Source organism: Bos indicus x Bos taurus, chromosome 3 (assembly GCF_003369695.1).
Source record: "Bos indicus x Bos taurus breed Angus x Brahman F1 hybrid chromosome 3, Bos_hybrid_MaternalHap_v2.0, whole genome shotgun sequence".
In the NCBI taxonomy this organism is placed as follows: Eukaryota; Metazoa; Chordata; class Mammalia; order Artiodactyla; family Bovidae; genus Bos; species Bos indicus x Bos taurus.
The window spans coordinates 106,421,969-106,440,378 of record NC_040078.1 but is presented as its reverse complement, the minus strand read 5'-3'; the positions used below and the strand labels follow the sequence as shown (position 1 = coordinate 106,440,378).

Below are 18,410 nucleotides of genomic sequence, written 5' to 3'. Positions count from 1 at the left end.
AGCAGATGTGTGTGGGGGTGTGGGGCAGGCACCTGTTGGACTGCTCCGGGACCACCTCGAACATGCTGATGTGGAGCGTCTGGTTGAGCGGGTGGGTGCTGGGCAGCTTGTAAATCCGGAACTCCGCGGCTGTGACGGCCTCCCCGGCCGGGATCTGGGTCAGGTCAAAGTGGAACTCCTTCCAGTGGGGCTCCTGGTGGCCCAGGGCGGGATCACGCTCCACTGCAAGACAGAGTGGGGCTGGCGGTCACTCGAGGTTCGGGCTCGGGCTCCAGGGAGGGAGCCAGGGGCCTGGGCAGTCTGGGCGGGACTGACTCCCTCCTCGAGAACAGGCTTGTCTCAGCTCTGTCTCCTGGGTGCTCAGAGGGCTCCGAGAGCTGTGTGGTGAGATGCCTGGCTCAGCACCCGGCACGTGGCAGTGCCGCAGGGCAGCGTCCACGTCTGGCCCCCGGGCCCCAAACCCAGCCTGCCCCACTCAGCATCCTACTGGACCCACAGATGGGGTACAGGACAGGTCCCTTCTCTGGGGAGACAGACTCAGACCCAAGGCAGAAAAGAGACATAACTGAGTGTACTCAAGTGGGACAAGGGCTCCCAGAGCCTGCTGGTGTCTGGATGGCAGGTGAGGGGAGATTGGGCGTGTAGCTGACTTTGTGGGCCTTGGGGTTGAGCGTGGATGTGCCATGATGTCAAGGGAGAAGACACTACAGAGGCAGGGACCAGTGTTAGTAAGGGTCTAGAGCTGAGGGACAATGGCACCAGCAAGGAGAAACAGTCATAACACCCAGCAAAGGGGGAGAGGAACAAAGGGAAGGAGGAGGGGGACCTGAGGGAGATGTGGAAAGGACCAGAAAGAGGCGAGGTAAGATGACAGCTCCCAAAGATGCTGTGTCAAGTGCGGGGGAAGTTGAAGGGTCCCATGGCATGATCTGAGGGGGCTTCCTGGAGGAGGTGACACCTGGACTGGCCTTGAAGGACGGGAAGGAGTCTTGGGAGGACAGGTTTTCTAGGCAGAGGGGACCTCTATGCACAGGTGTGCGGAGCTGGGGCTCGTGGTGTGAGTCTGGCTGTGGTCCAGCTGCAAGGGCTAGAATCCTGGCCTCAGAGTGTGGGCTGTGCTCTGACCAGTGGAGGGCCAGGGTTCTGGGCAGCAGGGGGTCGTGGTCTGAGGGTGGAGTGGAAGCTGTGTGTGGAGGCGAGGGTAAAGCCCAGACTGCAGGGACCCGAGGCGGGCTGGTGGCGGGGCTGCTCTCACTGTCTGGGCGAGAGACCGCAGGAGTGGAGTAAACCCCACATTTCCCCAGCTGCCGGAAATGCCCAGGACAGTATATTTAGGGCGTCTCACTTAGCCTCCTGTCACTTTCAAACACTAAAAATCTGTGTTTCCACAAAGCAGAGGTGGGAGCCGCCCCAAGCCTTCCCCTAAAACCAACACTGAGATTTTAATTACATGTTTGTGAGTCTTTTTAAAAATTCTCTCTCTGGCTACTGGACTCAGCGACCACAAGTCACCAGGCTGGTGCTGGAGGCGGATGTGGGAGCACTTCCTGTCCTCGCGGTGAGGACCTGGTCCAGGGATGGGCAAACAGCTGTGCTGGGCGGGGCCAGTGGACACACGTGTTTGGCAAGGAGATGGGCTTTTCATCCCCAGACCAGGGAGAAGGGAACAGAACCCCCATCGTCTGACGGGGGCTGGACCCGCAGCAAATGCCCACCCAGAGCCAGGCTGTTTCGTGGGCAGCATGACACGGGCAGATCCAGGTCCTCCTACACAGGCAGGGCGTGGTGGGCAGGGTTCTGGACCTTCACCGAGTGATGCTCGCCATGAATATCACCACACGAGTCCCCTCCTCCCTACAGACACACACATACACAGCTTTGGGGACAATTTCCGTGGATTAGGTGACTGCAGAGACCACCTTTGTTACGTGGCTATGGAAGCAGCCCTGATCTGCAGGGTGAAATAGGACCAGGCTGTTGGCTGTTCCAGGGAGTGACCCCAAGAATGAAAAGGGGTCGCCCAGCCATGCCCTGTGCCAGACCCCTCTCAAAGCATCCTTAGGTGTATCTGCCCCCAAGGCACAGAGGGGGCTGACAGGTGGGTCCCTGGGAACCTGTCTGCAGGCCTGACACTGACTCACGTTGGATCCAGGACTGAGGGAACAACCACTGACCTGCCAGCTCCATGGGCACCAAGCTCTGTGGCCTCCCTCCCTTGCTGACCTGGGGGCCCACATGTGCTCCCCTGGACTGACCTCAGCTCCCAGCTTCCGTGCTGTGGGTTTGTGAAAGCGATGCCCACCCAACCCCCACCCCATAGTTCCCGAACAGGAAACTGCCTGCCCCAGCTGTTCCAGGCAAGCGCTGGCGGTGGGACATTTTTAGGAAAATGATTTTCATTAGAAATTGGTTAGGGTTAGGGTTAGTGGGGAGGGAGGGAGAGGCCACTTTGGATTTTCAGTGCCTGTGGCCTTGAGTTAGGAGAGAGATTTTTCCAAAAGTTGGTGTTCTAAGAAAATATTTTTTGGCACCTCTGTCCCCCTTGTTAACTGTGCAGACCAAGCGTGCTTCGGCCAGGGAGGCAGCCTAAGGCAGCCCAGAGAGCTCTGGCCAGGGGTCAGGGCTTCCTTGCAGGCCTGTCCCTGAACTAACCAGGAATGGACATTCCCCTTCTGGACCTGGTCTCCTCTTGTGTGAACTGAGAATGAGGAGACAGCCCAGCTTTCCTCACGAGGTCATGAAAGAACTTTGTAAACAGTCAGGCAATGGACTGGGAGGAATGGCTGTTCAGTAGGAGTTTGGGATGAGTTTGACTTGCATTCTCCTAACTTTGAGCGAAGATGTGAGAGGCTGTGTTAGCAGTTCCAAGGTCAAGGGGTGGAGGGGAAGGGGAGATTTTGAGTGATTGTTATCTAAACGAATGTACTCATCATTCATTTATTAATCCATTCATTTATCAAGTGCAATTTATAAACAAATGTATCAAGTTCTTACTGTACGTGAAAGCATACTGTTCTGAGCACTGGGAACACAGCAGTGAACAAGACAGAACCAGACAGTCCACTCAAAGGACTTTGCTGGTGGTCCAGTGGCTAAGACTCCATGCTCTCAATGCAGGGGGCCCAGGGGCCATTCCTGGTCAGGGACCTAGATCCCACATGTGATTACTAAAGATCCTGGGGCTTCCCCTGTGGCTCGGCAGTAAAGAACCCGCCTATAATGTCAGAGACACGGGTTCGATCCCTGGGTTGGGAAGATCCCCTGGAGAAGGAAATGGCAACCCACACTCCAGTATTCTTGCCTGGGAAATGCCATGGACGGGGAGCCTGGCAGGCTACAGTCCATGGGGTCACAAGGGTCAGATATGACTTAGTGAATAAACCACCACCATGCTGTAGCTAAGACCCAGTGAAGTGAAGCTAAGTGAAGCTAAGTGAAGTCAAATAAATAAATTTAATTTTTTTTTTTAAAGATGGTGCATGCATAGTGTTTCCAGTCTAATGGGGGAGACAGAATGGAAACAAACAAGACAAGTAAACTAGAGGCTGTCATTTCTATTGTAAGTGAACTACAGAGTGACCTGGGCTCAAGGAATTGGAAGGGGTTGGGGGGCTTGTCCGTGGGTGCTTAGCATGACCTGCGAGAAGGAAATAAGTAAGTGCTGCTGTGCATATTCCCATATATGGTGCTGATAGGAACCATGGAGAGGACTTTGGCAACATGCTTTTGCAATATCCTGAATTTATTCTTTGACACATGAGTTCCAAAGACACACTGGCAAAAATATGAAAGGACAGCCACAAAGCTCTTCATTGGGCACAGAGAGAAGACAAAGCTACGTCTGGCTCCACAGGCACATATTTGTTTTCCAAAAATTATAAAAGCTGCCCAAAATGTTTAATCACTGATCCAGCTTTTCTGTCTAGGGGGTGTGCTCAGTTACTCAGTCATGTCCGGCTCTGTGGAACCCCATGGACTGTAGCCCGCCAGGCTCCTCTGTCCATGGAATTCTCCAGACAAGAATACTGGAGAGGGTTGCCAATTCCTTCTGTCTGGGGAAGCAGCAGCAAATGAATTTACCTTCTGGATCACCTTAATGTGGCCCTCCGAACAATGAGCAGACATGACTCACCAGTAAGTGCTAATTGGAGCCTCAACCTTCTCCTCCAGCCTCTGATAAACCAGCTGCAGGTTCTCCTGCTGAGGGAAGGGCCCTCTGTGGGCAGGAGGCAGCCACCGACACCATGTCCGTGATCCTCATTCTGCCTTTCTACTTCTGAGGCCCTGCACCCACCACTCACAGGCTAGAGCTCCAGATGCCACACCCTATGTCCACCGCCCAGAAACCTACATAGGCTTTGGCTATTTTTGTGCCCTCAACAAAATTTACAGTCACCCGGACAATCTGAACCTTTTTTCTGACCAAAAAAGTAAGACTTCAAAACACACCAACTTCCCCCAGTTTGCTGTGGCTGCTAAGAGCCTGGAATCTTCTGCCCTGTCTGACAGTCCTTTCTGAAGCCCTTCCCTAGCCCCTCAGGGCCCACAGGAGGGTCTTAAGCTTGGCTCTGCTTCCAGGCCTCCTGAGCTGGCCTGGCCCATCCTCATGGTCTCCTGGACCCTCTGGTGTAAACACCCTACCCCGGAGACCCTCCTTGAAGCCTTCTCCCAGGGGTTGCCCCATCCCACCAAGTATGAAGGCTACTTTCTTCTCAATCCAGCTGTAACAGCCCCCTTGCCCTCCCCTGACCCCACACATCAGCCTGCCAGTCTCTCCCTTTCCCTGTCCCAGGGTCCCCATCCCTGGCTCATCTGTCCTCTGGACGGTGACCAATTTGGAGGCAGAGACTGAACAATTGGGTGGAAATGGGAGGCTTCAGCGCTCTGCTCATCCAGTCCCTCATGTCTCCGGCGCCCAGAGAGGGGATGTCTGGCCCCTTTTCCCAAGGGCCCCTGGTCCCCAGGACAGCGATTCAGCGTCCAGCAGTGGAGCCCCTGAACTGAGGTGTCCTGCTGGTCTGGGAGTGGCTTGCAGGTCACCTCAGGCCTCCATCTGAAGGACCCATGTTCTCAATTTGCTGTGGGACTCGCCTCTGTTCACAGTCCGACAAGGAGGACAGGCTCCCTCGGAGCCCCAGAGGCGAACGGGCTGGGCCTGTCTGGCTGGTCCCACTGGTAACGAGGCCAAGGGGCCCCTCAGACCTAAGACAAGACCCAGTCTCTGCGGCCCCAGGTCCTGGGAGAGCCGTGGACTCCATCACCTCCCAGTTCTGCCTCCTGAAGGGCTCCCTCCCACCCAGGAATCTCAGCGCTGCTTCATCCTGGGGCATTTTTAGTCAGTTCTCATTACTGACTTTTTCAGGACCTGTTTCCATAAATGGCTCCATGCTCATAATTACCATCCAGACCTCAGCCGGCTTCAGAGCCCAAATTAAAAGCGGCACCCGCTTGCCGCACCACATCAAGCCCGCCACGGCCAAAAATAGATCCCAGGAGATGTGAGCAAGGAGGATGCGGCTCCTTCAGGTCAACCCGGGAAAGACCTGAGCTGTGGGGCTTTCCAGAAGGACGTGGTCATGGTGACACACGCCCTCTGTCCCGCAGGGAGTGCGTGCCTGTGAGGACTGGCCGTGTGCTCCTTCCCCGAGCCTGCCTCACCCCTGGGGTGTGGGGGTGGGGGGCCACCAGTGGGCGGGGAGGGCGGGGGGCATGTTCTTTGGTGGGAGTTGGAAAGGCCTTCGGGGCCACCCTGCATAGATGAGGAAACTGAGGCCCAGGGGGGCAGAGGACCGCCGGGCATCATGTGTCAGGTTAGGGGTCTTTCACGTGGAATTGCAGACTTGGAGCCCATGTGATATAAGTGGCCCCAGATTTGCTCTGGTGGCAATACTGGGATGGGAAGGGAGGTCACCTGCTCACAAGATTCTTCTTGCCTGAGAGCAACTTGCTGAGACCATGGTCCTCCAGGCAGGGCCCTGCAGGGACTCGGGTCCCAGGGGAGGGGAGTGTGATCCGCACAGACGGGGAGGCTGGCCCTGCTCTGTCTCCTTCCCCTGGCTCTCGGTGCTCCCTGCCTCCCACCGCTTCCACTTTCCCTGAGAGCTGACCACACAGGGGTGGGGGGACAGCTTGGGGGAAGGCATGAGAGCCAGTTTGGCCCCTGCTTTCAGATTGTTCGTGGTTTCTTGGCAGGGTGGCAGAGGTGGGGGCATCCTGGGCGTTTTTGCTCATCGTTACTTAACTGTGTTAGTTAGCTATCGCTGTGTAACAAATCGCCCCGCACGTAGCAGCTGAGAACAACCAGCACTTACTATTTCACATGGTTTCTGAAGGTCAGGAATCCAGGTACTTGGCTGGGTGGCGCTGGCTCAGGGTCTCTCATGAGGTGACAGGCAAGCTGTCGGGTGAGGCTGAGGTCCCTGGAGACCTGACTGGGACGAACAGATCCTCAGCTCACGCTTGGGGCTGAGGGTAGCAGCCTCCCACTGTGGACCTCTCATGACATGATCTTCCCTCATGATCACCCCCCACTTGGGGGTGAGGGATGCAGGGCACACATAGAGCTCAAGATGGAAGCTGCAGTCTTTTATAACCTAACCTTGAAAGTGACACAGCATCCCTATTGTCACACAGACCAGTTCTGTCCCATGGCGGAGGTGGGGGGGCATGAGGATGTGAAAACCAGGAGGCAGGGTTCTTTGAGAGCCATGTTGGAGGCTGGCAACCACAGCAACCCTGGAAAGAAGCATTATTCACTGCATTTTAGAGCTTAGAACACTGAAGATCAGAGAAGGTGGCCGATCTGCACAAGACCACACCCAGGACTCCCAAGGTAGGATGACATCTAGGTGTGTCTGTCTGCAAAGTGTACTTCCCTTCTCCTCATCTAAGGCCTCAGCAGGTCGGGGACGTGTCAAGGGAACACCGTGGGGTGGCACTGGACTAGAGCTGAGTGTTGAGTACCAAGCTGGCAAGAAGAAACACACAGAAGGACCTCAAGCAAGAGGAGCCAGGAGTGGGTTTTCATGTGAGGAACTGCAGTTCCAAGAACAGACCAAGAGCTTCTTCACCTCCATGTCTCCCCTCTGCTTCTTCACCTTCTCCTCTCACCCACTTCTAACTAAATTCTACCCTTCTTTCAAGGTTCAGCATAACTCCACCTCCTCCCAAGACTTCCCTGTCCCTCAGCCAAGAGGCCATTCCTCCCCGTCTTCTGGCCTTGTTCATCTCCCATTGATGAGAGAGGGATCTGGTCTCTCTTCTGCAGTACAGAGCCTTCATGCTCACATTTGAGTGGAGAAATGGCCATTTCTCCCACTTGGTGATCACTTATATTGGGTTGTCTGTGGGCCTATCTTTCCCACTGTAATGAGCGGACCTTGGGCTCAACTCTGCTTTGCAGTGGGCACCAAGATAACCAGGGAGAGCCAGAGCACACACTGGGTTCCCAGGAGTGTTTGTGAGGGTATGACCACAGGCTGAGGGATCCAACTTTCTCCATACCTGGGTCTTGCAGCCTTTGGCTTCCCTAGAACTCTTCCTGTACTTGGAGCCCTAGACTGTTCTGAAGGAATGGTTGCTGCTCAGGGGACAGAGCCAGCAGTCAAAGAAAATAACTGTGCTTTACTTTAGGTCTTGTCACTACCAGCTGGATTTACTGGGGCTAAAACCAAACAAACAAACTGAGCTAACATTTACTGAGCATTTACCAGGCACTGTTTCAGCCCTTTATGTAGAGTAAGTCATTTAACGCTCACAGCCATCCTAGGATGGCTGTATTACAGATGAGGGATCTGAGGCACAGAGCAGTAAATAACTTACACAAAAATCAAATAAATAGGGGACTTCCCTGGTGGTCCAGTGGTTAAGAATACACCTGCCCATGCAGGGGACATGGTTTTGGACCCTGGTCTGGGAAGATCGCACATGCCAAGGGGCAACTAAGCCCACATGCCACAACTATTGAGCCCTTGCACCTAGAGCCCATGTTCTACAAGAAGCCACCACAGTAAGAAGCCTGCACACTGCAACTAGAGACTAACTTCTGCTCACCACACCTAGAGGGAGCCTGCGCAGCAACGCAGACCCAGTGCAGCCATAAACAAGCGTATGTATTAAAAATCATATAAATATATCCTAGGCCAGACTTCCTGGGCCACAGACTGAGTGGGAAGGTTTAGTGGAGAGGGTTCTTGTAGGGAATGCAGGGAGCAGGAGCGGGCACAGGTGATGCAATCACAAAAGGGCCAAGCGACTCCAGCTGCATGGGGAACTCTGGGGCTGATGGCCCTCCAGAACTGTCCCTCCTTGAGGCAATGAGGCTGGGCATTTATATTCTGATAAGCCTGTCACTGGATGTGGGGTGACCCCAGGGAGGGTACCCAACCTTGAGCAAGAAGCTAGTGGATTGATGCCTAGGGACAGACCCACTCTCTAGGCAGCTGGGGCAATGAGTGACTCAACCCCAAAGAGAAGATCTGGGCAGCACCATAGCATCCACTAAAAAGTACACAGTGGAATGGGGATCTGATCCTGGCACTGTGCTCTTACCACTCAGCTCCAGGTCCTCAAGTGAATGATGGGGGCGGAAAGGTAGATAAACACAGCAGGCTCTTCCTCACCATTCTGGCTGCCGTTTGTTGAGCAAGGCCAAGCACTTGCTTGGAGAAGGAGGTGGCAACCCATTCCAGTGTTCTTGCCTGGAAAATCCCATGGATGGAGAAGCCTGGCAGGCTACAGTCCACGGGATCGCAAAGAGTGGACACGGCTGACTTCACTTTTCAAGCACTTGCTAAGTTTTTCAGTGTCTTAACCTACTTATTTACCCATTGTACTATGATACAGATATCATTTATCCTGATTTTTAGAATGAGGAGGGACTTCCCTGGAGGTCCAGTGGCTAAGACTCCTCGCTCCCAATGCAGAGGGCCAGAGTTCAATTCCTGGTCAGGGAACTAGGTCCCACGTGCCGCCGCTGAGAGTTCGCATGCTGCAACTAAAGATGCCACACACTACAAGGAAGGCCGACCATCCCACGTGCTGCAACAAAGACCCGGTCCAGCCACAGCAATAAAAAGAAAGAAAAATGATGAAACTGAGATGCCAAGACTTTAAGTAAGCTCTTCAAAATTTCACAGATCTCAAGTAGCAGACCTTGAATTAAAACCTGGTCTTCCGAGCTCTGCTCTTCCATTACCAAGGCCAGCCCTCCTCGCTGCTGTGACCCAGCTCTCATGGCTGCTCCTTTGAATCTGGGTGCCCAGGACCCTGGGTCAGTCACTTAGACTCTGACAGTCTACTTCTCGTCTGTCACCCAGGGGCAGTAGTAGTCATTTACCCCAGAAGAGTGAGAAAAGACCGAGAAGATGGGGGCTGGACAGGAGTAGTCAGTCGTCAGGGATTCACAGGGCGCACCACCCTGGTGGCAGGTAGGGCTTTGGAGAAAAGAGACCCATTTCCAACTCTTGGAAACCATCAACAAAATGAAAAGGCAACCTACTAAATGGGAGAAAATATGTGCAAACCACATATCTGATAAGGGGTTAATATCCAAAACATATAAAGAACACCTACAATGCAACTGCAAAAAACCTCAAACAATCCAGTTTTTCAAATGAGCAGAGGAACTGAATAGACCTTTTCCCAAAGAAGATACACAAATGGCCAACAGGACCAAAACCACAGTGAGATAAAACCTCACACCTCTCTGAATGGCTATTGTCAAAAAGATAAGAGATAGTGAATGTAGGGAAAAGGGAACCCTTGTGCACTCTTTGCGGGAATGTAAATTGGTGAAGCCATTATGGAAAATAGTATAGAGGTTCCTAAAAACAATTAAAAATAGAACTACCGTATGATCCAGCAATCCCACTTCTGGATATATATCCAAAGGAAATAAAAAGAAAGCATCAAGGAGTAAAAAAAGTATAACTATGTATTCAACACAAATATTGAATCATTATGTTGTACACCGGAAACTGATAGATGATGGCACTTACAGCTCAGTTTTTGAAAAAAGAGAGCCATCTGTACTCTCATGTTCATTGCAGCGCTATTCACAATAGCAAGACATGGAAACAGCCTCAGGGTCCATCTACAGATGCACAAAGAAGATACCGCAGGGACATACTTGTCAGTTCAGTGGCAAAGAATCCGCTTTCCCACGCAGGGAACTAAGTTCCCACGTGGGTGGGGCAACTAAGTCCGTGTGCCACTAAGGAGAAGTGCACACGATGCGGCAAAAGATCCCAGAGGCTGCAGCTAAGACCCAAGGCAGCCAAATAAAAAGAGAATATTTTTAAAAAGATACAGCATATATATAATATAATATCTATGTGTGTATATATATACATATATATATATGATGTTATTCAGCTATGAGAGAAAAGGAAATCCTGTCATTTTCAACAACATGGATTGAAACTTGACAGTATTATGCTAAGTGAAATAAGCCAGAGAAAGACATATATGACATGGTATCACTTATATGCGGGATTTTAAAAAAAGTCAAAAGAGTAGAAAAAGTGTGTGCCAGGAGCTGGGGATGGGAGAAATAGGGAGAGGTTGGTAAGACAGTACAAACTTTTAGTCATAAATTGAATAAGGTCTGAGGATCTAGTGTAAAATTTGGTGACTACAATTGATAATACTGTGTTGCATAACTGAAATTTGCTAAAAGAGTAGAAATTAAATATTCTCACATATGCAAAAAAAGGACACATATGTGAAGTGATGAGATGTGTTAACTGGATGGGGGGATGTTTTACCATCCTGATGTACACTTTAAATAACTTAGAATTTTATATGTCAATTATGCTTCAATAAAGTTGAAATATCCTAAAGGAAATAAACCCTGAGTACTCATTGGAAGGACTGATGCTGAAGCTCCAATACTTTGGCCACCAGATGTGATGACCGACTCATTAGAAAAGGCCCTGATGTTGGGAAAGAGTGAGGGCAAGAGGAGAAGGGGGCGACAGAGGATGAGGAGGTTGGATGGCATCACTGACTCCAAGGACATGACTTTGAGCAAACTCCAGGACATGGTGAAGGACAAGGAAGCCTGGCATGCCGCAGTCCATGGGATTGCCAAGAGTCTGACATGACCTAGCAACCGAACAACAACAAAGTTGAAATGAAAATAAATAAATGAAACGTAGATAGATAAAAAGAGAAATAATGTGGTCATTCCAATATTCGACTTTCAAGATGGATAAAGGATTTATTAAGTGAAAGACAAAATGGCCAACCAGCAGGCGCTTAGATCCCACTTAAGATCTTAGAAAAGATTAACACAAATTGATTAAAAAAAAAAAGTCAGAGTTAAGGACCTCCTTGGTGGTCGTGGCTAAGAATACACCTTGCAGGAGACACAGGCTTGATCCCTGGTCTGGAAAGATCCCACATGCTATGGAGCAACTAAGCCTGTGTGCCATAAATACTGAGCCCTTATGCCACAACTAGAGAATCCGTGCACTGCGACAAAGATACTGCATGATGCAATTAAGTCCCAATGCAGCCAAATTAATTAATTTTTAAAAAGCAGGGCTGGTTGTGGGGAGGGTTATGCTAAAGGATTAAGACACTGGTTCTCTCTGAGGTACACAGAAGATTACTAGAGGCTTCCATATGATATATTTCTAGACACATGGTCTGAATTTTCTATAATGAAATTCTATAATGAATCTATATGGCATAAATTTTTTAGTGAACGTGCATTAGTTCTGTAAATCCCAAAACAAAGATATTTTAAAAATCACGTCCTAGGGTGGGTACCATGAGTGTCTCCATTTATAGAGGAGGAGACGGAGGTTCCGAGAGGTGGACTGGAGAGTCCAGACCACACTGAGAGTAGGAGGTGGAGTCAAGAAGCAAGTTCTGAGGCCAGGTCAGAACCCCAGCCCGTCCTGCCCGTCCTCACACTGTCCACCCCCTCCTGATGCCCAGGGAGGGCGCCACTGTGGGGACCAGGTGAGAGTCACCTTGCAGCTGAGGTGCAGGTATGTGTCTCCCACCAGAAGGTCAGCTCCATAAGGAGGGTCTTTGTTTCGTTCCCTCTTACGTTCCAGGAGCTAGAATGGAGCCCGGCACAGAGCAAGCGCCCCATGACCGTTTGTGGAGTGAATTCAGGAAAATATGAAAGAACTCTGTAGTAAGGAAGCAAAGTAAGTGACCCCGGGGCTCATGGAGGTGAGGGGTCACTCCTTTAAGGTCAGGCGATGAACAGGACCCGGGCAGGCCCCTCACTCCCATGGAGCCCTGCCTCTCCTGAACCCAAGAGCTCAGCTCCTTCACACCCCTCTCCTCAGCTGCCCGGGACCGCGGGAATGAGTGAGCCCAGCTCAGGGAAGGTCAGAACAAAGGAGAAGACGGTCCCGTTCAGTTCTGACGACACGTCAGCCTGCAGTGCTGTTTGTGCCTCAGTTTCTCAGTCTGGAGCATGGGCACCCCTGCTCCGCGGACAGGAGGTGGGGAAGGATTCAGGAGAAATGCCAGAGGTGTCTCTCCTGCCTCTCTCTGGAGGGGCCAGGCCAGCCTGAGACACTCGGGGTGCAGCCGGTCACACCTGAGCTGGGCGGAGGGGTGGGCAGTGTGCTGAGAAGGGACCAGATAAGGGAGGGACGTGCAGGAATCCACGGCAGGCCCAGGAGGGCCAAGACCCTGGGTGCTGCCCCCCAGCTCAGGATCTCCTCCCCAGAGCTCAGGAGACACCAGGGACCAGCTCTGTCCACTCCTCGAGGTCCCGGCCCCATCACTACATTCTGGCCAGTGGGAGCCAAGAGTCCACAGGGAGAGACTGACAGGCAGGCCAGGCAGGGCCCGGCTCTGACCGCAGCCCCGGCCCCCAGTACAGGCTTCAGCAGTGACACCTCCAGTAGGCCCCTGAAGTGTCTCCTCGGACAGAGGCCCGACCCCTGGAAGGAAGCCTTTGAGAGGCCCAGGCCTCTGGGTCCTACAGGTGCTGTTGATGGTCAAGGCCCAGCAAGCCCCAGGCCTGGCCTCTCAGGAGCCAGTGAGGCCAGCAGCAGAGGGGAGCTGGAGGCCACAGGCGTGGGAGCCTCGGCATGGGTGCTGACGCCACAGCGACTCTGCTGTTAGATTCCAGGGTGGTTCAGGGCCCGCCGACCTTCAGGGGCCTGGGGCTGGGGCCTCCAAAGGAGGAAACAACGCTGGTAGCTGCCTAATCCCCACATCAGCCCACATAATTACCAGTTAAACTGCTCCAACTGAAGAAGTTTTACTAGTGCAATTAGTACATCAGAATAAAGAAAGCTCTCTGACAGCTGGCTGGACCTGCCCACACACCAGGCTTCCCCTGAACAAAGATCAGCTTGTTAATCCACAGCGTCACAGGCCTTAGATCTCCGTGAAACATGCGGAGGTGGCGTGGGAAGAAACTGGAATTTGGAGTCCATGGTCTGGATGATACCGCGGATGTGCTGTGTAGCCCTGGGTTGCTTATTTAACCTCTCTGAGCCCATGGCTGGTAAAACAGCTTCACAAGTTGCTACATGGATGAAATGAGTATTCAAAGAACTATGGAACTTCAAATGTTAATTTTTATTCAAAAACAGAGAGACAGACACCTTTGGATGGCTTCAAAAATCTGTTTCTGGGTCTCGTGTGTCTATAAGACAGGTGAGAACATTTCCACACATCCATACCAAGGCTGAGCAGCAGCTGCAAGAGGCTGGGGTCAGCACTGACCAGGGCTGGGTTCCCCCGAAAAAGGAGCTGACTTTCTGCTCTATCAACCTATCTCACAACAACTCTGAGGACAGACTGTGAGGAGCCCCATTTTACAAGGAGAGCTCTGAGGCTCAGACAGAGCAGGGACTTCCCCAGGACCACACAGCAGAGGCAGGAGGGGAACCAGGTCCTGAGCTCAGGGTGCTGCTCACTCACAGCAGCAGCTCCCACCAGGGCCGTGTACCCCTTGCCCCAGGGGGTGTTGGGGAGAGAGGGACCTGGGCTAGGTGGTGACTCACACATGGAGGGCTCCCATGGGGGCATTCTCAGGGGGGCTGTATCCACAGCTCTTCTTGGTCCTGTGCCCGGAGTCAGCTTGTCCCCAGCACAGAGCTCCAGCCTCAGTTCCACATATGGATGGCTCTGTCCCCAGTCCCCCACCCCACCTCTAACTAGGGAGGCGGCATCTAGAACCCACCAGCCCAAGTCCCGAGCTGGCACTGGGATCTCAGCAGAGGTTAACAGCTGCCTCCTGCTGCTCACGCTCCCACCTGAGCCCATCACCAGCTGTTTGAGGGGAACAGGCTTCCCTGACAGTCCCCTCTTCTTGCCCTACCATAGGAAGCAAATGGCTGAAGATGCATAAAACCTGCTGTCACTCTGACCCCTGAGTCCCTCTGCCGAAACCCCTCTGACAGCTCTTTCCACTATGAAAGCCTGCCCCCTTGACACAGAACTGCCACCTCCTTGAGCCCGGGATGGAAGGCCAAACAACCTGGGCCTGTCCCAGCTCAGCCACACAGAGGTCACGTTGTCCTGAGCAAGACACTGCCTCTCTGAGCCTCACTGTCCTCATCCGGGAGATGGGGATGAATATCATGTCTGCCAACAGGGTTGCTGGGGGGTTACAAGGTGAAGGGAGGCTGGTGGCCCTGGCCAGGGGCCTCCCTGCTCTGGGTCCCACAGCTCTCCCCACCTGGGCCTGAGCTATGGTCCTTGGTCCCCAGGTCTAGCCTGGTGTCTGCTGCAGCCTAGATCCATGCCCCTCACTGGCCCCAGGCAGGAAGCAAAGCTGATGGGAGACCTATGTTCATGAATGTAGATTAAGAGAGTTTAGTTATGGAAAAGATGATCTTTGAGAACTTCAAGGGTAAATGGCTCCATGATTTGGAGTATAATTTCGGCAGAGAAGAAAAGCTGGGCTTTGCCTGGGAGAACAAAGGGTGTCCAAACTGCCCATCGGGTCATTCACTGGGGCTGGACACTCATTCCATGACAAGCCAAGTCCCAGATGCGAGCCCAGGGTGACAAGACCACAGTCCCTGCCCCACTGAACTCAGAGTCTACGCCTTCCCCTCCCCTGCCCCCACTGCTCAATGTGGGCTCAGGACATCTGGGTCCTCACCTCAACTCTGGTGCTTTGATGACGTGACAGGGTTTTCCACGCTGAACTTTGTCCTGTTCTTCATACCGCCCTTATCACAGGGACAGCATCACAGCCTTTTACTTATCTGTCTCGCCAGGACCGGACTGTCTTCCTGGCACTACCCGCATCCACCTAACACTACAGGATCTTACCGTCGGGGGTGTTCGGGGGCGGGTGAAGGCACACGCCTCGGGGACTCACATTCCTCGTGCGTCCCTGTCGGTCCAGCAGCTCACCGACCCCCACATCCCTAAGACTTCGCTGCCCTGAGCCGGGCAGGTTTTCCTGCCGCAGGTCCCTGTCCACGACAAGGTGATTCCCCGCCCCCAGCAGGCGCTCCCCCTGCGCGAGGTGGCGCACACGCCCCTGCCGCTCGCGCTCAGCCCCGGTAGGGCCGTTCAGCCCGCCGCCTTCCCCCGGGGTCGCCGCCGCCCGCCCGGGGCCCGCGCTCACCCATGTTGACGAAGCTCATGACCAGGTCTGCGCGGCCCAGGCGCCGCTCGGGGGCCCCGCCGTCCTCGTCGTCGTCGTCGGCCACGGCGCGGTACAGGTCGAGCATGAAGAGCGGCGCGGACGCCGGCAGCAGGGCGGCGGCGGGGGGCGCGCGGGGCCGGGGCCGCCCGGGCAGCCCGAGCACCGCCAGGATCTCGCGCTGCAGGTCGCGGCGCTCGCGCGGGCCCAGGCGGCGCTGCGGGCAGCCGAGCGGCGGGCGCGGGCCGGGGACGCCGCCGCCGCTCAGCGCGCACAGCGCCAGGCCCAGCAGCCAGAGCGGCCCGGGGCGCGCGGCCATGGCGGGACCCGGCGGCCTCACCGCGCGCGCATCCGCTCCCAGCGGGGCCCGGATCTGGGCCGCCTCGACGGCGCGCGGCGGGCCTGGCTTGGGGCCGATGGGACGGGGCGTGGGTCGCCCGCGGACGCGGCGCGGTCCCTAGAACTCCCGGACCGTCGGCTGCGACCGCACCGCCTCGGGCAGGAGCTCCTCCGGGAACCAGGGACGGTCGGCTAGTCTGTCCGTTCCGCTGCGCCCGACAGTCCAGCTGCCGCCGAGGCCGCTCAGCTTAGAGGCACAGGGAGAGCTGCCGTCGGGTTCGGCGAGGTGCGGACCTAGTCTGTACCGCTCCGAGGGGCCGCGGCCGCCTCTCTCTGTCCAGCTGGGAGCCGTCGGGTCCCTCCCCCAGGACCCGACCAATGGGGGCGCAGGGGCGGGGACAAGGCTCGGAACCTGTGCCCCAGGAAGGGGCGCTGGGTGGCGGGTCGTGACGCCCCCAAGGTGAGACCCGCCTGTAGGTGGCTGGCGGAACGAGTGAGGAGTTCGCAGCCCCGCCGTCAGGGGCCTAGCTGTCGTCCTGGGTTCCGCTGCCCACTCTGGGTGCGCTGTCCGGAGGGCGCGGGGACTGGGTCTGGCGACCCAGGGTACAGGCGCGATCTGAGATCAGACCCTGCGCTCCCACGGAGCATGTTCTTGATCGCCCTGCCGGGGCGAGATCCACACTCTCTGTCCCGCCGTGGAGTGACCCGAAAGCCCTGCCTGGCGCATGGGGTGTCGCCCCAGGGCCCGAAACGTCTCAGGCTAATCTAGAGGTGGAGGGGTTCGCGGGTACCAGCCAAGTCTAGAGAGTGGAGCTCATCCTTTCGCCAGTAGCATCCGGGCAGGAGTTCCTCGCCACCGCAGCTCCTGGCCGGGCTCTGGGCTTTTGGGGGGCTCCTTCCAGGACATCTGACACCTGTCGGGTCACTGCTCCCGGCGCGCCCACCCACCTGGCTCCGGCGCGCTCTGGATCAGCGCCTCTGGCCGGCCGTCCCAGCAGCTCCAGCAGCCGCGCTGTCACCGCCAGGTTTGCTGTGTGCCCTTCGGACCCCGGTGCGGTCCAGCCGTGCGCGAGATATGCCTCCGGTCGAGGAGCTCTGGCGCCCTTCCTGATTTTTTGCGCGTCTTAATTATCACGGCCCTCAGCGGTTTTTGAGAGAAGGATCGTCGCGGAAGCTCCTTGATTGACTATCCCCTTCTGTATAGCCTGCTCTTTCCTAGGTGCTTTCTCACCGCGTTTATTCAGTCCTGCTCTCCTTCTTCGGAGAAGGCAATGGCCCCCCACTCCAGTACTCTTGCCTGGAAAATCCCATGGAAGGAAGAGCCTGGTAGGCTGCAGTCCAGGGGGTCACTAAGAGTCGGACAGGACTGAGCGACTTCACTTTCACTTTTCACTTTCATGCATTGGAGAAGGAAATGGCAACCCACCCACTCCAGTGTTCTTGCCTGGAGAATCCCAGGGACGGGGGAGCCTGGTGGGCTGCGGTCTATGGGGTCGCACAGAGTCGGACACGACGGAAGTGACTTAGCAGCAGCAGCAGCTCTCCTTAGAGTTTCTACCTGGTGATGAGCTCATCCATCTGAGACTGGTGCCATCATTCGGTCCTGCCGGACTCTCAAATACATCCCCAGCACAGACCTTCTCCTGGATGCCTGACAAGAGGTGACTGAAGCCAGAAACCCTGTTGTTGACCTAGGCCCTCCCTCCTGATGGCAGTTCAGTCTACCACTGACTGTACCTTCTAATGCCTCTTGAATCCCACACCACACTTACCTGGTTTATGGAGCATCTCCCCCTACCTGAACCACTGTAACAGGCTTCCAAATGGTCTCCTTGCTTCTCATCTCAACCACATCCCTCTCTCACTCCTCATTCCCCAGACTGAATTTCTAAATAAAAACCTGAACTCTTTAAACAGCTCCAAATCTTTCACGGTCTTTCATCGCTTATAGCAGAATTTCTCAAACAGGTTTTTGAGGGGGTTCCTACAAAAAGGAGTTTAGAAAACACTACACATTCCCTCCTTGGGCAAGCCCTAATGTCATTGGTGTGAGGCTCTGGGGAGTCCTGCAATAAAGAAATTTACTTAGCTTTAGTTCAGCGTCTTCCAAATGCATTTGACGATGATTCTGGGGTGTTTTGAGGACCACATCTAAGGGACTAGGAGGGCAGTATGTGATCAAGTGCCTGGCACTCAGTGGTCTGGCCTCCATCACCTGGTCCCTATGGCTGGACCCCTCTCCACAATCATGTCGAGCCATTAATAGTGTACATTTTGCTCTAGTCACAGGGGACTGCCTGTGGTCCCCTCACCAGCCCTGCTCTTGACATTTCTGTTCATCTGAACTTTGTTTTCATTTACCAAGAATGTAGATCCCCTTTGCCTGTCTGGTCAAGCATGAGCTCTCTTTAAGATACAGCTGAAGCAACACATCTACCTGATGCCCTCTCCACCTTCGTGGGTAGATAGATCTTCCCGCCACCAG

The 18,410-nt window shown here is 54.4% G+C and overlaps 1 protein-coding gene across 1 annotated transcript in view; it reads right to left on the bottom strand.

Annotated features, from left to right (window-relative positions):
* The window catches only part of LOC113890087 (bone morphogenetic protein 8A), a 34,064-nt gene extending 18,159 nt beyond the window's left edge, over positions 1-15,905 (bottom strand). The window contains exons 1-2 of the mRNA XM_027537701.1: positions 15,569-15,905; positions 33-222 (exon numbers count right to left, since the gene is read on the bottom strand). Of these exons, the coding sequence (XP_027393502.1) occupies positions 33-222; positions 15,569-15,905 (527 nt within the window). The remainder of the gene's footprint in view (positions 1-32; positions 223-15,568) is intronic.
* Positions 15,906-18,410: the final 2,505 nt, after the last annotated feature.